Source organism: Falco punctatus (genome assembly GCF_963210335.1).
Source record: "Falco punctatus genome assembly, chromosome: 1".
Classification (NCBI taxonomy): domain Eukaryota; kingdom Metazoa; phylum Chordata; class Aves; order Falconiformes; family Falconidae; genus Falco; species Falco punctatus.
This window is the reverse complement of record NC_137580.1, coordinates 43,762,561-43,784,074: the sequence shown is the minus strand read 5'-3', so window position 1 is coordinate 43,784,074 and position 21,514 is coordinate 43,762,561. Positions and strand designations below refer to the sequence as shown.

General features: G+C 46.1%; 1 protein-coding gene across 14 annotated transcripts in view; it reads left to right on the top strand.

The window, feature by feature from the left end:
• LOC308069030 (uncharacterized protein) overlaps positions 1 to 21,514 on the top strand; it is a gene marked incomplete at both ends in the record, with an annotated part of 42,421 nt that overhangs the window by 2,054 nt on the left and 18,853 nt on the right. For 5 of the 14 annotated variants that reach the window (XR_013930248.1, XR_013930249.1, XR_013930250.1 and 2 more), the window contains one exon: positions 20,763 to 20,888. Coding sequence is in view for 1 of the 14 variants with exons in the window: in XM_080400706.1 (XP_080256832.1) it covers positions 20,651 to 20,888 (238 nt within the window). Of the gene's footprint in view, positions 1 to 66; positions 20,889 to 21,514 lie in introns of those variants that run through there. The other 9 variants (XR_013930241.1, XR_013930243.1, XR_013930245.1 and 6 more) reach the window with 9 other exon arrangements.

Here is a 21,514-nt window from a genome sequence, read left to right as displayed (position 1 = left end):
ACAAAAAAATATATTATGTTTTGCAAGGTGACTTTTCCCTTCTCATCTTCCTTGCCTCTATAACAGCTGTGCATCTCTTTCGAGGAGGGTAGCACTGGAAGATGCTGATTTGAAGTCTGACTGGACAACAGGCATCTAAAACAAGCAGTCTGAGGGGAAATCACAGCTGGAAAGGACATTTAAAGGACAAGAAGCAGGTAGATTTTTAAAAAGCAGGTTCCCTCTCTGTTTGAAGAGCTAAGCCGAAAATGTTATTCTCTAAAATTACAACAAATCTGTGTTTATCCGTTTGCTCAAAAAACCCACATTCGTTGCAGGAGGGAGAGGAGCAGTCAGTGGTATTGCCTTATCGCTCGAAATTGCTATTTTTGCTGGCGGGATTTGCTGTATTTGGGCAAAGGCAGAGCCATCTAGAGGAACAGTCCAGCTACGGCGAGGCGGGGAAGGCAGTTTCCCTCAGAGTCATGGTATGCTGCCTTCGAGTTTTCTTTAGTTGATTTCTCCGCTTCCAACAAAGGAAAAGGGTGAGAAAATAATGCTGGATTAGCTCTAATAAAAACGCGTGTCCTCAGAAAACTCGTTTGCTTTACCAAATAGTAAGGAACGTGAAACAAAAATAGCTTTTACAGAGGTTATTGCATAGCTGGGACGGCACGAATATGCAAACCAACACCTAATTTAAAGAGCAGAGAGAATAAAGCTTTGATGGTGTGACAGCTGTAAAAATGTTTAATTTTCTTAATGCATTTATCCTGCAAGTAGCATGCAGTGTTGCCTCAAAACATCATCAGCTCTCAGTACAAACCTGTTGCTGCTCCCTTCTGCCAAGGCATGAGGAGAGCAGTGTGAACAGATCCAGCACTCTGCCTGTCCGCTTTCTAAATGCTGCTTTTTTCCAGAGAGCTCCGGGAAACATCTGCCTTTCAGAAACGCACCAAGAAGCTGGCAAATGAGGTGCCAAAACGCAAAACTGAAATCAGTTTCAAGGTAAGAGTCTGAGGCTCCTGCCATCACTGCAAGCAGATTTGGGGTTGGGCTTGGGCTTGGGCAAAGCTGTGAAATTACTCTGTTATTACTGGAGTTGCTGGGACATTCCTTAGCATTGGCATTGCGAGTGTGGTAGCGATGTCTGCTGGTAGAGGAGCCCATGGCACCGGCAGTTGGGGTTGAACCATATCCCCAGCCAGCTGCGATTATGTGCAAACCTCTCCAGCCAGCTGCCCTGGAAAGTGTTTCAAGGCTTCCTGAGGAAAAGTGCTGCAGTTAAGCAAGGTCCTCCTCATCCTTGCCTTGTGCTAGCCACATCATTCACATTGGTGTTGTGCTTGTCCTTGTCGTGCATGTGGCAGGCACTTTTCTGCCTCCTAGGAAGACACTGTCTTTGCCTCTAAGGCCCTGCTCTTCTGAACATGTAGGTACAGGCTTAACTTTCCTGTTGCGAATCTCAGGTGTGTACGGCTGAACACGGAAACCTGAAAATGCTTCAGACCTGAGTTCCTAGACTCGCAGTGGGAACCAATACCTGCAGCCACCTGGGTCTCTCTCCGTTTTCTGAGGATGCTGAGTTCTAGGCACAGGGAATGTGCTGGAGAATTGGACGTAATAGCCCATATTGGCTTGTACTGACTTTGCCAGTAGGAGAGACTAGGATCCCTTCAATGGGCTCCAAACTTCTGCAGTGAAGCAGGTTTGGTTTGTTTTGACTGCATTTGCAATGTAAGTCTCCCTTTTTCCCCAGGGGTGGCAAGAGGCAAGACAGTAACTCTGTGGCCCCCATACAATCTGCACGTGAATTCTTTTATGTCTTTCTCCAGAGTAATCAATGAAATGGAGAATGAGTTCTTCATCCCCAGGGACAAGATGGGAGAATTATCTTTTCGCTTGCAGTGGTCCAGTACTGTGGCTCCACTCTTGAGAATATCAAGGAATTGACTAAGAACAGCTCAAATTAAATTTAAACTCTAGTACCACTCCCTTATTTACAGCTAAACCTATTCCTTCTTAGACTGGGCACTTTCCATCTATTAATATGCTCTAAGAAAGGCTTTCTTTTTGCTCAACCTCTGATTTGTCCTGCAAATGGGTAACAGAGAATTCCTGATGCTGTGCAACAGATACTTCGGTGCCATGAATTTGGGAAGGGTGTTCTGTGTACATATATACAGGTTGAAGTAATTTTTATCCCTTAGCTAAGAAGAATAATGTATATTCCTCCCTACCCGTATCTAGTTATCTATTGGACTGAAGTTCTGGCAATCAAATTTTGCCAACTTACCTTAAGATAAGATCAGAGGTTTTCAAACCTTTCTTGAATTTTCAGACCCTACGACATTTCCTGGGGAGGTGTCCTCATTCCACGATTTTCAGGCTTCCGACAACAGTCTTGGTTTGGTTTTGTTTCTAGTTCGTGGTCTCTGGAAAAACACTGCAAGGCTGCAAACTGAAGGTTAGCATTTTGGAATAGCAAATATTTCCCCAGTGTGTTTATATGGTGCTGAGCGTGGTGGAGCCCCTGGACTCTGCCACAAAGCAAGGAATAAATCATAGTTTATCACAAGCTGTAGTTACTCCAGCACTTTAGGCTGTCATGAGTGAACACCATCGCTGAAAGAAGCAGTTCTGTTCTGTGTCCACTCCTGGCTGCTTTTTCTGGCTGCTATGCTTGCACAAGTGTTTCTGTGGCTGTGGACTGGGGCACTGATCCAAGTTGAGAGGAACACCTCTTCTCAATCCTATTTTTTTTCCTTTTTTCCTTCTTTTTACCCCCTCAGGTTAGTTTTAGCCTGGACCTGCCTAGCCCCTTCCTGAATGAGAGCTTGTTAGCAACTGATTAGCTGAGGTTTTCATAAAAGCTTCATTGTCTGTAACCTCTGTAAACTACCCGGAGCTGTGCTCCTAATAGAAGTGGGATTAAATAGACACCTTGGGAGTAAGGCCGTTGCAAGTGGGAATTTTAGAGTTTTAGGGGGACAAAGGGATGTGGCCAGGCTTCAGTAACTGCATATCAGAAGTGATTTTACCAAAACTGGGAAAGAAGTCTGACTTTTGGATTTTGGAGGAATGAGGAGCCTGGTGGGAGACAGAAGGAAGTCAACTGTTTGCAGGTGGATTAAGCACACACTCCGGGTGTTTGGAAACACATTTTCAGAAGCTCTCAGTGCCCTGCATTCCTCCTGCCTCTCCTTGGGCTTAAGATTCATAAGAAGTGTTTAAATATCCCCACTCTGATCCCACAGATTTAATCCTTCCTCATTTTATTTTTGCAGCGATAAAAAAGTCCACCTGACAATGAGGTGTGACTAATTTGGTGCTATCGGATAGTGTCTTTGGGAAAAGGGTTAAGCAGGGGGCTTCATCCCGCCCGCTTAAAGCCACAAGCTGATCTGGGCTGAAATAAAACAACATCTTTGTGGTTTTTACGTGTTTTTGATGTGTAATGGAGTATTTGAAATGGAGCTTGTTGCTCTGGGCTGGTTGCCCTGTAGTGATTGCTCCTATAGAATAAGGTAAAGGCCAACGTCTTTTGGTCTTAATTAATCTGAATAGGCCACCTCTGCCCCGGAATGAGTAATGGAAGTAGAAAAAGCATAAAGATAAGTTTATGGTCAACTAAGGTGAAAATAATCTATACTAGGAGTAGATAAAGTCAGTAGCTGCCATCACCACCACCACAAGGAAACAGAGGAGTATTAAATTAATATTTCTTTCCTATGTTTGTCTGGGGGACAAAATCAGATAGTGTATTAGTATCAGGTTCTGGTGAAAGAGCATTTTTGGCTCCGTTAATAACTATGAATTATGTTAAATAACAACCACATGAATGAAATACTATCAGCCAGTCCTGGTAATTCACAGCCAAGAGTTTCAGAACTCTCGAAACCAGGAACATATCTTGTGGGCCATTAATGCTGACTTTTCGTTTTGGGACACTAGAAAGATTTTAGAAGACTAAGAAAGCTGATATTGGCTGATTATTTAAAAAGATTGGGCAAATGATTTGGGTAATATTAAGACTGGCAGACTGTCACTGTTAAAGACAAGAAATAGTGGGCACATCACTTAGTTAATGAATTCTTAAAGGAAGGCAATGAAATTAATGCAAATGAGTGTGCTTGTATAGAAAATAGGCCTTGTCAAATCAATTTGCTGTTGTTCTTCAGTAAGAATTAGCAACTCTTGATATAACTGATTTCTGAAGGTATTCGGTTAATACTGTCTTGGAGATGAAATTTTTAAAAATTCTGTAAAACCAACATGGTGCAAATTAAATGGATCTAACTGGTTAAACAGAGATCCCAGGATGTCACTGTGAAAAATAAATCCTTGAGTCTCTTTGCAGAGAAATCCTGTAGAAAATGGTTCATTATTCTGTTTCTGTCATTGATTTGGGGGTAAAGAATCATTCTCTACCAAATGTATAAGAGTGTAAAAGTGGGGCTATGGAGTGTTAAATAATGAAGAGAACAGTTCACTGTCACAGAGCTACCTCAATCGCTGCATGGGAACTGGGAGCAAATGGGCAGGGTGTATTTTGATATGGAGAAGCAAAAGGATACATTCAGGAAAAAAATCTGAGATTATTGAGTTGATGGAGTCCTTCTCAGAAATTTAGTTTTTAAAAAATTTGTTTGGGTTCTTGTGAATATTCAGCTGTTCCTTGTTGTGATCTTGGGGTGAATGAGGTATAAGAATAAGGAATTATGATAATGTCGTATTAGTACTGTATCAAATTACGATAGCACCTATAAAACTGTGAGTAGTAGGGTAGAGTAACAGGGATGAAGTTTGCTATCCAGTCAAATACAAGAGCTACAGGACACCAAATAAAACTGGTAGAAACCACGTTCCTGAGAAGATGCCACTGAACACAACTTGCAGCTATGCCTTGAAGCTTCTCAAGGAACTCTCTTTGATTACTTATGGGAAGGAAATATGTTTGCAGCATAAATATCTATGCAAGAGCAGAAGCATGAGGATAAAGAACGAAGTCATAACAGGAATCAGTGGCCGAAATTGGAGCAGGACAGGTAGAAGAGGATCAATTCATCTGCTCACACAGGGATAGCTAGGGCTAGTTGAGGTGCTTTGCAGTCTCCAGTGGTCTCTCGCTGGTAATGTTTCAAATATGTCACCTCAGATATCCTAGGGAACATCAGAGAGCTTTAAACACCCTGGTGTACAACTGAATTAAGTACAAAGTATTGATTTTTACTGTCCTGCGTAATTACTGGAACAACTTACCAGGACTTACCGGGGATTCTCCACCAGCTTTAAAATCAAGATGAGACTTTTTTTTCTAATACATACTTGAAAAAAGACAGCTACTAAGAGAAACCTTCACCTGGATCCTTCTGCATGCATGTGGGCTGTCCACAGTGGTCTCCCATGTTCCCGTTTTCCCACCAGCAGTCCTACCTTGAACACTGCACACCCCATACTCAAAGTTTTCCTCAGTTGGTTTGCTGTGTTTGCACTGTGCTTAATTTTACCCAGTACAGACAAGTTCAGTGATATTTCTGCTCAGGTTTTATTGCCCACCCAGGCAGCTGATTTTGGTAGTCCAGATACTGCTATGATGCCTCAGTAAGAATTGCTCTCTGTTGGAAGTATGACTCTTATGAGAAGGGCTGAGGACCTTGTTATCACCTAAGCCAAAAACCCACTCACAAGAAGTGCTCAAAAGATGCAGAGCAATATGTGCTGAGCCCCACAGAGCCATGTCTGCCATGAAGGCTACTGGCAAGAAACGTTTTGAGGTCTGTTCAGTCTTCTTGGACATGTAGATGCTATGTGATATCTGTAACTTGGCCAGCATATAATGAGGGGAAGTGGTCCAACAAAAGAAGGATTGGTGCTAATGGAAGCTTGGCCAGGAGAAACAGGAATCTGATATCACTTTGGGTAAAATCTCACTGCTAATGAGCAAGTTAGAGATCTACCAGCATGATACTGTATGCGTTTTGAAAATCAGGTGGACAGACAAAGTAGTGATGCCATATGGGGAAACCTTGTTTTCGGGCAGTGATGCAAAACACAGGAGAGGCATCACAGTAGTAAGGAGAAAAACATGGTCATCTTGAGATTTGTCACTTTTCAGAAATCGGCCCTTCCATTTAGGGCTGTGGAATGGGTTCTGTAGCACTTCTAGATGTATGGGCTCCTATGACAGATACCAAGGAAGAATTTCCTTGATTTCTTTGAAGAATTTGAAGTGATTTTGCTACCAGTCAAGACATGCCTAAGCTCTACCTCAGGAGTGAACCATTCATGTACCCAGTGGCTGATGTTCATGACTGACATACTCTAAAGATTGGCAAAGACAGTAGTAATCAGGAGCAAATATGGCAAGTGCCTGCAAGCTTTCATAGGGCTCTACACACTCTACTTATGCAGAAAGAGGTGCAAGTGCAAACTAAACAGGCAACAGAGCTGAAAAGCTCTGACTGGCATTTAGGAAGACCAAAATTAGCAAGTAGGGGAAGAGCAAGCACTGGGTATCCCCTGGAGCAGTGGTCTTGTGCTGTTATAACCTCATCATTTGTCTCAGCTATTTATTTTACATAGCTTGGTGACAAAGAAAGCAGGCAACCACTGAGCCTGGGTGTTGGAAGACATTCTCTACCTGGCCAGCGCTAAGCAGAATGCAAAGGTGAAAAGACATACCCTGAGCAGGCGTATCCAGAGCTGGGCAAAAGTCAGATAGCAAAGGCACTCAAGGAAAATTGGTTTAAAAAGCAAGGCAGCATTAAAATATTCTTGTGAAAGTCCAGAAAGAACTAGTGTATCCTCCACGACATTAACGTTGAAGAGAGCTCCCTGCTTTCAGAGAAAGACAAGCTGAAGAGATGGGTGAAATATTGCCAGAGTTTTTACAGACCACCAATCAAGAGATGAAGAGATTCTCAGGGTTTGGGAGGTTATAATGCTTCAGGAGCAGTATGATGAGAGGAATCTTGCATGCAGAGGCTGCAGAGAAGAGTCAGAGGTCTGAAGAAATCTGAGGGGCTGAGAATGGATCGATGGGGCTGTAGGAAGGGTTATTGACCCAGGCAGGCAGTTGCATGTTATCAGGAAAGGAAAGATCCCCTAAACAAAGACAAGTGGATCCTAGTAAGTGAATTCCCCCAATGGTGACCTTCCAAATTCTGTGTGTTTCCTGATACCTAAGCAAATTCTGCAGTGTGTTCCTTGCTGGAGGATTCAGAAGGTAGATTCAGTTTCCACAAAGCAAGAGGGACAGTATAGCAAAAGCAGTGCAAGAGACTGGTCACTGACAAGTTCAGATATATCAAGAAGAACTTCAGTTGCACAATTTCAAAAAGTCATTTGAGCCGGTATGTTGCAATAGGTGTGTGGAGTGTCCTAGGGCTATATGATATGTGTAAGAAGCTGCTGAAAAACATCATGAAGAGGTGAGGTCAGCAGTCCTGGTCAAGAGCAAGCTGAACAACTGGTTCAACACAATGACTGGTAGCAGATGGGGTGACTGGATAATTTGCAGCAGCTTCTGGAGCTACCTGTAGAAAGTGAATGATGGAGTTACAGTCACCAAAGACTATGGGCAAAGTCAGACAGGGAGATCAAAAGCCTGAGGATGATCACATCTTCAGTGGTGGTGCCAGTTCATCAGATGTGCCAAGTCAGGTTGCTGTGTCCGATGGAGAATGATGCAGATCAAACATTGACATGAGCCAGAAAAAGACCAGGAGGAAAGGGAGGAAAGATGAGAACTGTCCAGGCAGGTAGCAGCCGGGTGGACAAGATGGACACCCCCATTTATCTGAGAAGTTTCACCACACAGAACAGCAACAGATCCCTCTACAGAGATCTGAAGGAGGATGTAGCTGGCACATGTGGGCATAGGTCATGTGAGAGTCATGAAAAGACGCGGACAAATAATGGAAGCAAAAACCAGGCTACTCAGTAGGTCCCTGTCCTTGCTCTATGTGCAAATAAATGGATTGTCAGGAAGGCAAAAGAGAAGAAGACAGCTGGTCTTTTCAATGAAAAGTTACAGATTGTGAGGCCATGCTAGAAATGGGACAGTCAGCAGTAGGATGTACAAAAGGGACAGTCATCTGTGAGAGGAAACTGACTGCTGGCTAGCTGGATAATCACTTTCAAGGTACCGTGTTCTTTGTTCTGGTAAAGGGGAAAGGATTAAGATCCTGATGGTAGGAGAAATGAGATTACGGGGTTTCATCTTGATTTTTTTTGTTTGTTTTACAATTTTCTCAACAGAAGTGTAGACCCCTAAGTACTGAATTTACACCTGCCTCTCCAAGCTGCTACTTCTTAACCTTCCTTCATAGACCCTTTGGGTCTGCAGTCCATGGATTGAAGGGGTGGATGTCATAAGACAATGAGTCTGCATTTGCTGAACACAATGGAGCACTTGAGAATGACTTCTAACTGTCCTTTACGGTCATTGGTCCACAGGACAAAAAAATGAAGGGCAAACCTCTCTGAAAATGGAGATGGTAAAGGCAAGAGAACTGAGAGGGAAAAGGGGCAAAAAGAAGATTGTTGCATGCAGCAGTTTCAAGTTCATCCTTGAGGAATGAAGCCACTTTGAGTTTCCAAACACTGGACCTATGACACCAGATCACTGTAATGGGCCAGGCAGACAGCCCTGCCAAACAGCAACCAGCACCAAGAGGCAAAATCCAACTCAAGTTTCTACACTCTCCTCTTGAAAGATAATGTGGCACTTTACAAGTCAGGAGGTTTCTAGCAGAGTGGTGAATTCACATTGCATAGTCCCAAAGTTTTGGATAGGATCCCTAAAACATGAAATAAAATAAAATGTGCAGGATAGAGAGAACCAGATGATTTAGTCTGGCTTGTAGGAAGGGTGAGTGAGATGGAGGTGATTGAGCAGCATCAAAGGGTGACAATCAATTTGAATTTTCCCAGAAGTGATGTTGATGCCTGTGTTGCTTCTCTCTGTGCTTTTTCTTTAATTAAATACCAAATGTCCCATTAGTAGTTGGAATAACACACTGTTCTTGGGGAAAAGAAAACCCAAGTAATCCCTTTATCTGCTAAAATAGATGATTTCTAGTAGATTAAACAATGGCCTTTCAGCTAGCAGAGCATAGTTCAGGCCATAATTGAAGTCATCTCCTTGGCCTCTCCTCGGTTCCTCGCAGCCAGTAGTCCGTAGAGCCCCATCATCAGAGATAACCTCGGTGACTCTTGTCTGCAGTGAGTGTTTCTTAGATGAGGAGATTAGTCAGAGATAAAGCATATTACCTGAAAATAATAAGTGATTATGGTCCCGGACTGTCTCTCCACATTCATTTCACGCTGGTTAACCCTTGCAAAACTGGCTGCTGGTAGGGTTTAGGTCTTTAAAGAGGAGGGAGGGTGAAGGAAGGTTTCCCATGTCTGAGCGGAAAAGGAGAAATTTTGCCTTCTCTTTTCTGTTTCTTGCCCTGGGTGGGTATTTCTGGGCTTGGCAGGAGGCACCTGTCTCCTGGCATTGCTGCAGCTGGCGGTCCATGGAGGAGCCAGAACTGTGCCTTGCAGTGTTCTTGCGAGATGCTATCAGCCTCTGCCTCCCCATGCTAGTCAGCATGAAGCTGTGAGGTCTTAAAACTCCCTTAAAAGTCATCTAACATTTACTTGATAGCAACACAGAAAAATACTGGATGTGCCGTAGGTACATGCTGGCTGTATTTCCGTTTCTGCATTAAACAGGACCAGGTTGTGGGCCCAGCCACTGACCGGCAGTAATCCATGCTGTTAAATTATTAGCATGGACCAGGCATGTTTTGGGGTTAACAGTACTCTCCCATGCCCAGGCATGGCTCAGAGGCTATAAACGTCTCAGCTGGGAGTTTCCATGGGACCAGTCTGCTAAGGGGAGTGCTGGCTGGGCTGTGTGATGTGAGCTCAAGGCTAAGAACAGTCCCTGGTATTTTTTCCAGCATGGATGTAGCTACTTTGACTTGACAACACAAAACCGTTTGTGGCTTTCATTTTCATCATCAACAGGAGATCCAGAAAAATACGAGAATCTAGCAAGGTTTTTATAGCAAATTACCGACATGTCTAGGAGAAAAAAGTTAACATGTTGTGTGGTCTTCTAGAAATTCAGGTTGGCCACCTAGGTAGGATGGAAAGAAGAAACGTAAAAGAAAATTCAGGTTGAAGAAATGCCTTGAAATCTGGTTATGGGGCATTGCTGTTGTTATCACTGCTGGGAATGAGCTCCTGTGCTGCAGAAAGCAAGTGTCCTGATGGGAAGATCTTTCCCTTGGTCTCCCTGCAAATACAGGTTAAATCCTGGCCCTTTTCAAGTCACCGGGAGTTTTGTTAATGACTTCATTAGGACCACTGCTGCTTCATTCATAAAAGGCGTCTTCCCAGCTCTCTGTGCCATTACTACATCGTCTGTCTGTTGTCAGACTGGTCTCCATGAGTGAGGGACGAGCGGGTTCATCCTTCTTCCTCTAAATGCTTCATCAGCCCTCCCTTGAAAACTGTAAATAAAGGCCGCTGGGGATAGCTTTTCTGCTTGACCCCTCACCTGAAATGAAAATAAAGGTGCCTGAATTTCATCCTGATGCGGAGCTCCTTCCTGGGATGGCTCTTTCCCGTAGCTGTTGACAGTTACCTGCCAAGCCCCATGGTTACCTTTGATTTTGCCGTAATGACATCTCAGTACTTAGGATGGCTCTGGGACTGTAATCCTCTCTGCAGCCTTAACCAATTTATGGGGTAACCTGAGACCAGGCTCTCACTTCCCTGTGATTTGGCCTCTTGTTAGCACTCACTGAAGGCATCAACAAGCTAAATGCAGAGCATTTATTTTATTGTATGCCCAGGGCTGGCAAATATCTCCATGCATGCATGCTGTAAACCTCTGCTTTTAGAAGGTAGCTGCATGTGCTTGCCACATTACAACTGCACAGTTTTTCATTTCCCCAAAGTGTGCTGCTAAAACAAATGCTTTGTTAGTGAAAACCAGGCAGGGCTCCAAGGGACTGTTAAGAGCAGAAGCAAGGATTCAGTGAAGTGGGATTTGTGCACAGTTTTGCCACAGATTTTCAGTATGATTTGTCGCTTGCTTTGTCTCAGGGTGCTTCGTCTTTAAAATCCTTCAATTCATAGTCCTTTGTCTGTCTCCTGTGTTTAGACTGTAAGCTCTTCAGGGCCAGGGCTTTTTTGTTTGCATAACAGCTTTTATAATAACTCTCCCCTGATCTTTAGAGGACCTACCTGTGCGTGCATAATACACTTATAAAAGAGCAGTTGCAGTTTCATAGTGGTGAACAACGCTGGCGTAAGAAGAGGACATGAGTCCTGATCCCTGATCCCTAACCTGTATTAATTGGCTTTTCTAAAGGAAATTTCAGGGCAGATGATTTACATGGCAGCGGAAGCAGGAGGGGGATCCCCGGGGAAAGCAAACACTTGAGGCTTCAAGGTGGGATGACTTTGGTGGCACACTTCTCTAATGACCATCTGATCCAGGAGGTGCCCGCTTCCTAAGCACAGATCAAAGACAAAAGGTGACTTCTGAAATGACATGCAACCACCTTTCACATTGTTTAAATTCTCTCCTCCTGCTAGCGTTTGATCTCACTTTACTTTTCCTGTCACTAGAAGCAGGTGGTTGCTTTATTCTCCCCCACAAGTTTGTGTCAGCTGAACAGCTAATGGCTGCAGTGGGAAAATTTTCCAGTTGCATACCCAGTCCAAACCTCGGTGCGGTCAATGGGAAGACTCCTCTTCACTGTAGTCAGTTGTGGATGAGGTCTAGATGAGCTGATTTGGAGTGGTTTTTATCCTGCCAAACTTGGCTTTAAGAAGTAGATGTGATTGTATTGTGAGGTGAGACTCAAGGAAATTCCAGCTGGCTGAGACGCATGAGCTCCTCCAGACGTGGGCATATGGCTTGAGGATTTTCCATGATGTGCTATAGATGCACGTTTCTCCTATATTTATTGCTAGCAAAGGCTTGTGCTTGTTATTCCGGGCTCTCAGCTCTATTTGGTGGCTCTACTGGCTGCTGGTGAAAATGGCAGGCTCTTGGCTACCATGAGGTCTGTGATGAATGTGATTGCAAGTGACAGGCTTAAGTCAAACCAATGCCATATTATAACCAGAGTTAATGTTAGATCAAGAGCCTCCCTGAGACCCGGGTTACTTGCATGGGCTGCAAGAATTTAATCTGTTATTCCTATTTGTCCATAATGCAAGGTGCTATTCTGCTGTATTCATGTAAGCCTATCGCTAATTTTAACGAACTCCTTCCAAGGAGAAAGAGAAGTACAATTTACCTAGCAGGCAAGCTCTTAACAAAGCCTTGGATATCTGATACACATAATGGTCCCAGAGGCATGTTTACTTTGGACTGAATGAGTGAGTGAAAACCATTTTGGAAGGACTTTTTCACCTCTAGCGACTTAACCTAACGAGGAAAAAAGTGATGTGGTTAAAGGGCTATTTAAACAACTGCATTAATGAGCAGATTTAAGTTCTCCAAGAATACCTGTATGTATTTGCCTTACACAGGTGCATAAATATGCATTGATTTGTATCACAGGACACATTGTATAGACAGTGATGAGATTTCAGCTGTCCTCTGCTGATGGATGCTTTTTTGGCGTGAACTATGAGCAAAAGGCTGATTGATTTAGCAAGCTACAGCAGAACTGCCCCAAGATTTGGAACACCATTGAGTTCACCAGCTGCCCTTGTCTTCTGTGGGGAGGAGTGGCTATGCAACAAAGAGTTTGACTTTGAGGACTCAGTCCTGTAAGTGATTTAGGTGCCTGGAAGAGAGCTACAGATGCCTCAGATTTAGGCTGAAGGATGGTACTTATTTCTGACCACAAGATGCCATAAATGCCCCCACCAATTTACCAAGAAAACTGGAGAGAAGCATGAAAGAAATAACTCCATGGTAAACCTTCCCATGCTGGACTGCTGCAGTGACAAAAGTTCATGTTTTTAGCCCCAAATGGATGACTGACCTCATGCTGACAGAATGGGCTGTCAACACTTGTCCCTTGAAGAAGAGTCTCCTCTTTGCGCTTTGTCTCCTCGTGTTGATAACCTAAATGGAGATTCACAGATTACGCCCTGCCTTTTTCACGCGATGGGGGTCCTGCTTACTGATCACTTCCCTCTTTCAACATTCTCACAGGGGCAATAAATCTTATTTCTGGCCCAAAGAGCACCTGTCAAGAGCTGGGTTGACAGGGAGGTGTGTCCTCCTTGACCACGTTTTCTTGCATAGCATTAATTAATAGCTGAGATGGTTCACCTGAGCCCTGCTGGTACCCAGTGCAGTGCTTTGCACAAGACCAATACAGGCTTAGATAGCACCGTTGCCATTTCATGATGGAAAAAGACAGCAAATATAGGAAGTTAGGGCCAAATTGAGGTGAAATTCATCTCTGTGTCACGTCCTATATACCACCGCAGTCTTACTGAGGCTATGAGATCGACTTTCCAGAGGTACGTAAGTGCCTCTAAGCACAGGGAAATGTCCAGCAGGGTGTCAGAAAGGAGCTGCACAGATCAGGTACACAAATGTCACTGTTTTACATTATAATTGAGGGCCTTGACTTTAATTTAAACCCTTCCCGTCTGATTTTAAATGATGTGAACTCAGCTATCACACATTTGGGCCCATTGGAAATTCTCCCAAGTTGCTACTAAAACACAGAATTTTCTGCTACTCTCCCAAGTTGCTACTAAAACACAGACTTCTGTCAAGTCTGGTCCTGGCTGGTTTGTTTAAATTTCCTTGTATTCATGCACATAGCATGATGTGGAGAGGTCAAAAGCACCACTGCCCTCTGAAAACCTCCCTGGATGTTTGGGGTGATCATTGCCTTGAGAAACAGGGGCGCTTCCATTCAGGTACATGATTTAGGCTCCTGGCCTTGGGAATCTCAGCAGTCACCTCCCTGGAGTATTGTGGAAATAAACCAATTATTTAAGAGCAATTTTCTCCGGCAGGTGTTTACAGCACAGTGTTTGTCTTCATTAACTTATGTCTTAGAGATGTGCAGACAGCTGCACAGATGGCATCCGTGCAGAGTACGGCGAGAGTACAGAGTACACTCTTCAGTGAACTGCTCCTAGGGCAGGAAGCTTTAGAAAAAACATATAGGCAGTGTTTAGTTGGGGGAAGGTGAGGAGGAAAAGGCATAGGGAAAGTGGCCTGGTCAAAAAAAATGCTGACAAAGTACCCTCATAGCTGAGATTCACAAGTAACACTGCAGTGTCCAGCGCTGCTTTGTGTAGCCCAGCAGAATTTGGATGATCATGCAGTGATTAGTGGTGTAGGGAAGGGACAATACCTGCTTATGTGAAGCCAACGTGCTATTTCCATTTACGCCAGTTGGATGTCTCCCTACTGGTGCTTCTCGTGTGCAGCCCATGCTGAGTGCTGTGGCAGGGGGTGCCAGGATCTGACACACAGGAACATACTTCTGCTGAGTTTCTGCATATCGAGGGGTTCAAGGGAAGTCTGAGACCATTGCAGGGAACTGGTATCGCAGGAGAGATAATGGCCCTGCAGCTGAGCAGTGTCTGAGAAGGAAGTTTAAAAAAAGTCTGATTGTATAAAAACACTTAAAAAAAACCCAAAGGCATTTGGCTGGTTTACTTTTTCTTCATATCTGAATTAGCAACGAGGAGGCAGATAAGCTGTCCCAGAGGTAGAGGAAGATGAGACCTGGGAGTTTGGTTCCTACCCACTTCTAATTGGGATGATGTTGGCAATTATCAGCCCCATCATTTGGTATTTGGGAAGGAGAAATGGGAAGCTGAACAGCAATAGTGGGCTGCTTCTGCATGAATTATCCTGGCAAAGTGCCTTTTAATTTCATGTGAGCTGTGCCTGCAAGAAGATGGAAGGATCAGCCATCATCAAGGAAGGTTAGGATTTGGAGCCAGGTTTTGGAAATTGTCTCCTATCTCAGTAATGAATCATACACCTTAGGTGAAATTTGGATCCTACTGAATAAGCATTTTGGGTTTTGAGTTTAGCAAGGCCAGAATTTCACCCCTAACTTCAAATGTATCCAGACACTTCTGTGCCTGCAGCTTGAAACTGGCTACCAATGTTACACCCTAAAATTGTATCTCTTTTATATTAGTCTTAGGTCCTGATTCTGCTCCCCCTATAACTGATGGGGGTTCCAATGCTGAGTTCAAGATAACAGGACTGTCCCTCCTTTACCATGCTGCTTTATAGAATTATGATATTTTAAAAGTCAGTCTTCTTAATTTGTATTATTCCTGATAATTCTAGAATGCAGACTTGGTTTCATTTGCATCAGAAATAGGATCCATTTTCCCTGCCCTGGAAGGAAGACACTCTCAAGAGCTTACTGATATTTGTGTGTTTGACTTTAAGGCAGAAGTTTGTTTCTAATTAATTGAATAAGTGCTTTAATCCCTGGCCTGAGGGCTTCCCATAGAGCATTAGCTGTATTAAGAAGGAAATGGAGTGTAATCCCTTTAATATAAGCACAGAAGAACATGAGAGTTTCATATTTCTGGAAATAATTTCTTTCCTTGTTGCATCATTTACTCTAATATTGATTTGCGTAAAATACTGTGGGGACAAAGAGTTTCTCTTTTTGCCTGACTCCAGCGCTGAGCTATTAGCAGCACATGACCTTTGCCCAGAGCGTTAGCATCCCTGGCCTCCAGTTATACACTGGTGTCTAACAATGTGCAAAGAGAAATAACTCTGGAATTCCAATGGTGCCTGTGAACACAGGTCCGTGACCGGCTGTGTTCTGTGAAGGATCCTGGAGCTGAGATGTCATCTTTCTGACTCATGCATTGTCACCAGCGTTTACTACTATTTGCATTACTGTAGTGCCAGAGAATCTCGTTCCTGAACCGATAGCCAGGCTCATGTGTAGCTACAGAAATTGGACTCTTGGGTGAGATTCAGCTTGCCAAACCCAGGCTTTCTGAGAAAGCCGTTGATTTCATCCCTGAGTGTGTATCTATCTACATTGGTCACATGAATTGGGCTAAATGAGCCAGGAAGCAGTAAAGATCAGCTCAGAGGGAGACGTCCTCTTTGTGGACATATAAATTAGGTGAGATTAGTCTTGGATGAGGTGCCTGCAAACCTGGTTAATGCTTGACATTTTTTAAAGAGTAAATACTGCTTTGTGGATCTGGTCTAGTGTTCCTGCCCATTTGTGGGACAGGAGACTAAATCTGAGCATCCCCTGCTGTGTTACATTTCACGTCATCAGAGGAAGAGAACTGCAGCATCTGGATGGGACAGTTCAGCTGTACTCAGCCGACCTCCAAGACCAAGTGGAGATCCCTGCCTGCCTTACTTCTGCAGTGTTTCCCACCCTTCCATGCAATGAGGTAAGGATGCTGTATTCTTCTGCTCAATGCACCCACAAAATAAGTCCTTTCCTCCCCAGTTTCCCCATTTTTTGCTCCCATCTTTATCTTTAGCAGGAGCTGGGGATGCTTCAAAAGCTCATGAAGGGCGGGCTTTGTCCCTCTCCTGGCTATGTGTCCCCAGCATCACTGGCTGCAGCTGAAGGGGTGGGTAGCATCTCCCCAGCTATGACTGTGGGATGGATTCTCCTCCAAGAAGCGCTCACCCCACACCTTCAGGGGCCACCCTCCTCCCCAAGGCCTCCAAATTTCTGGAGTACAGGTGTCTCACAAAGGGATGGAATTTTCCATTGTCTCTGGAAACACTGTGGCCACAGAGGTGCTAGTCGGTCCCATCGCACACGTACCCTCTCCCAGGAGGGGACACCCATTTTTAACCCCTGGATGGCTCTGGGGCTGCTGGTAGTGGGGTGCCACCATTTCTTCCCTGCTGGGTCCCACCAGACTGTATCTCCTGAGGTGTCTGGCTCCATATGTGCTGGTTGCTGGGCTGGATGGGTATATTTTGCATTGCTGAAGCTGGATGAAGTCAATCGTGCTCTAACTGCCAATTTGGGGGGCACAGGAGTCTGACGGCACCAGCCAAATCCTCTTCCTCCTGACAAGTACTCATCTCCAGGTCTCTAGATCCCTTTATCCCTTAGGGCACTGTGGAGGAGAGGATCTGGTTTGCTGTTTGTTAACTGACCGACTTTTCTGGTCCAGGTTCCTGGTTCACTATGGTGGATACAATGAGGAAAACAGTGCACTTGAAGGTGAAGTACGCACAGGATTCTCATCCTCACCGGTGTTTGAGTAATGGTTTTGCAGGGTCCACCAGACTGGGAAGATAATAGGAGCTGGTGACAATGAGGTTCTGGGTCCTGGCCAAAGGCAGACACTAGACTGGAAAGCCCAGAGGGGAAAAAAGGGTGAAATGTTAGAAAAAAAGAGTGAGAATGTAAAATGTATTCTTGCCCATAATGGGTGATGTTGTTGGCAAGTCACGAGGAGCCCTCCCTAAGGTGCTGTGTGCTGGTGCAGTTATTGGTTCCCTTTTATCACACGGATGTGGGAGCGCAGACCTGTTGTGCCTTGGCCAGCCCAGCCACCCCTGTGTGGTGGATGTGTTTGTGCAGCCATGGAGATCCAAGTAACACCTTCAATTACGGCACAAGAGCTCATCTCCCCCAGCCCTCTGCCCTGCATTGACAAGTTAGCATATTTAATGCTTTAGCACAAAAGCAGCTCTCAGACCAGTCTGAAGGCTCATCTCACCTGATTTTCCTGGCTCCAGCAGTGCCTGTGGTGGATGCTAAGGGAGAAGACACATACAGCGCTTTCTCCCTAAAATCCTCTTCCCATCTCCAGAAGTTTGCACTGTGGTGATTTGCAGTGTTAGGGCAGGTGTCACTGGCTTAATATCCTTTGGCAGAGTTTTCCTTCATAATTTCTCCAGTCGCTTTGCAGAATGAGTATTGACATTAGCTGGCACTTAACTTTAAATGAGTGATAAGCACATGGGAAATAGAAGACCAAAGCACATGCTGATTTAACCTGGGTGACACAGGACCTCAGAAGCTGATCAAAGTATTTTGGCAGCTTTATGTCAGTGCTCTGCTGAGAGGTGTCTGAGCAGTCAGAGGAGGCTTGAGAAAGGCAGGAGGAGGGTGTTGCAAGGGACGGCCTGGGACAAAAAGAGCCCCAGAGCCAAAAGAGCATAGGGCTTTCCTGGCCACCCTGCTCAGAGCTCAACTGAGCAAGGGGTTGTCCCTGTTGGACTGGCCCCAGGTGGCCCAGGGGACAGAGGCTGTGCCCAGAAGAGCAGCTTATCCTCTCCTGAACTACAAGGGAGCATTTTGGGTTTGTATTACCACTTCTGAAAGCTCCCATCAAGTCTTAGCAGCTCCTTATGTTTGCCTTCTCTCATTTCAGCCACCTGTGTCACTGGGCACGTATGGGAGTTTGTAGAAGAGAGAATACCAGTGGTGCAAGGAGTACAAGCCATCCAATGAGGAGAACGTGCAGGTACCATGGGCTTTTCCTTGCTTGGCTCTTTAGCCCATGGTGCCAGTCTCCCTCTCGGGGCTACAGGACAGCCAGGGACCAGGTCGGTGCCAGGGGCGCAGCCGGCACGGGTGCTGTTTCCACCGACAGGGTCTGCTCTGGTCCCCACCGCCATGACCCACCAGCAGGTCACATCATGCCAAAATGCCCTTGGCTTGTGTCCCCATCCCTTCTGTGGGAAATCCCCTTTGTGCCCTCTGGTAAAGCTGTTTGGGGCGGGCGATGCTAATTACATTCATTAAGTCAGGGCACTAATGACTGCTTGCTGAACCGGTGCCTAAGCCTTGGACTCCTGTTGCTTCCCGTGGGGCTGATGGAGTGCATCAGGATTAGACCCATCCCAGTACTGCCTTGGGGAGGGGGATTGCATTTGGGATGGAGATGGCACCTTGCCCTGACACGGGCCTGAGAAGATTTCTGCCGAGAAGCTGAGGTTGGTTTTTTTCTAATCTCCTTGCAGTGTGAGTGACCCCCTGAGCTATTTAATCTGATTTGCCTCGCTCCGCCTGCCCTGGCTTAATTGCTTGTGGCAGCCCAGTGGGGACAGCTGCAGTTTGCACTGGGCCACTGCAGAGAAGTGGCGGGGGGCATGTTCAGTTGCTAAAGTGCTTTGGGCTCATACATTCACGAGAGTGGGGGAAAAAAATGTTCAGGCTGGGGAGGAAAACAGGGGGGACAACAACAGAGAAATCATTGTGTGAAGGTGCCCACTGGGGCAGAGGGGCTGTCTGTGGCCACCGTTGCCATGCTTGCCTGGGCAGCAGCTTGAGGAGCCCTCTCCTCTCCCCTCCTCCTGCCCCAGGGAGCGCCCCTGCTGCCAGGAGCCTTCATTAACAGTCCTGCTTGGGGCTCCCACTGTTCTCCAGGGCTGGCAAGTGCTTTCTGGGCAGCCCCAGCCTCAGGTAGCTGCTCCACTTCCAGGAGCTGAGATCCTAACTGGGAGGGCAGGGTTTAATCCCTGTGCATCTCAATTTCTTTTTCTTTTCTGTGTTTCCATTTCTGTATTTATTTATTTGTAATTTTATTTTCTTTTATTTTTGGAAGTCTGCACACTTCCTGTGGAGGTCCTGATGTAATTTGGGAGATAAGAAGGGAGGGAACACCTAAGGTATGGCTGCTTTCCTTGAGTTGCTGTCCCACTGGGTAGCATGATGATGAGGTACCCAGGAGGCACAGGTTTCCCTCTTAGCCCTGCTAGGATATGGGATTTTTTAAGAGGATAAAACTGCTGTAATGTTCTTATCTGTGGAGTTTTGGATGGTAGGCTACTTCCAAGGGGAAGGTGGGGAGCTCCTTGGGTTAAGGCAGAAAGCACTGGCTGGTGAGCCATCCCCACCATGGGCTCCTGGAGGCTCCTATCCCTCTGGAGATGCCTCATGAGGAGCTCTGGCCATCCTTGGTGGGGAAAGCCCCCAGATACAGGTAGTTCCTGCAGCTCTGCAACCTCCACCTGCCTTCCTGTCAGCATGGTGAAGGAGAAGCCACCCTGGGGAAAGCCCTGAGGACCTTGGAGGTTGAGGGACAAACAGAAACCCGTGTTGATTCAAAACAACAATGAAAAAACTCTGTGAGGATGGTTCTTGCTGGCCCCAGCAGCCTGGCAGTGCTCACAACAGGAGAGTCTCTTTCAGAGTCCCTAGAAAGGAGCAACTGGCTTGTGACAAGAGCTGTAGTGTGCATCTGAAGGGGCTGGGGCCAGCAGACACCCCCCAGAGCAGCCATGCCAACAGCCCCATTAGCCTTTCCCCAACATGAACCCTGGATCCATTCTCTCTTCCACCATCAAACTGCTGCTTGTGCCGGGGGTCCCTCCCTCCCTCCTACTGTCCACGTGGGGCACAGCAGAGTCCCAAGCCAGAAGATGGGCAGAAAGAGGAAGCCCTGATGGTCTGTGTATCTTTAATGAGTTATGGAGCTGCTTTGTGGCCGTTGTACCCCCAGGGGTGCTGACCCCACCAACACCCAGGCTTTGCTGTGGGCAGGTAGCCTGATGATGCTTTGGCAACTGTCCTTGCCACTCCCAGCCTCTCCATTCGATGAGATTTCTTTCTGCAGAAGCTGCAGGTTGCAGACTCCCAGCTAAAAGCCGAGGAATGTGCTGTACCCCGGGAGGAGCAGGCGATGACCTACAGCGACAGCATTGTCAGGGAGAGGGAAGTCATCCCAGCGTGGAGCATCAAAGCCAGCAGTTGCGCTGATGATACAGAAGGGAGGAAGCCAGAAGGCAGCACCCCTCGCCCCAAAGCCTTGCAGCAGAGAACACACTTCACTCCTTCCTCTTGCAGAAAGCTACCTACCAAACTACTACCCTGCCACCGAACTGGCAGCAACCCAGGCAGAGAAATCGGAGGGGCTGCAGGCTCTCGCTGAGCTGGAGAAGGGGCTGTCTTATCACCAGCGTCTTCCAGCTGCTGCTCAGACTGCTGGAACAGCAGGTAACCCCCGATGCCGGCGCCGCCTGCTTGCAAAGAGCTGACCGGCCATATCCAGCTACCCTAGGGGCTGCCTGCCTGGGCCTTTGCCAGCTGAGCCCCCCTGCCTGTGCTCCATGCTGCCTGGACACGTGCAGATGGCAGCATCCTGATGAAGCATCGGTGCCAGGCTCAGCCTGGCAATGATTAGCAGCATGGGCACAGCACCCTGTCACCATGAATATGCAGCTCCTAGGCCAGCTCAAAGTGCAGATGTAGTGAGCTGCAGTCTTCGAAACATCTGCAGAGCCATGCTCGTGAAGAGCCCCTGCTAGTAAGGCATCAGCACTGCAACATCTCTAAGGGTTTTATCCTCACAGCTCCTTTGGGATAGAGGGAGATGCAGTTAACCCTGTGTTGCAGGTTGTGAACAGGAGCAAGGGAGGCAAAAGCACTCTGTGACTGAGCATGTTGGGACTTGGGTGGTTCAAACCAGCAGCTTGTAGTGCCCTTCTGCTAGAGATACCTGTCTGGCAGCAAGTGCAGCAAAGGAGCTGGTAGCCAGCCCTTAGCCACGCCATTTAACAGCTTGCTCGCATGGATTAAAATGCTGATGGAAGTCAGGAAAACAAAGTAGTCACCAAATATCA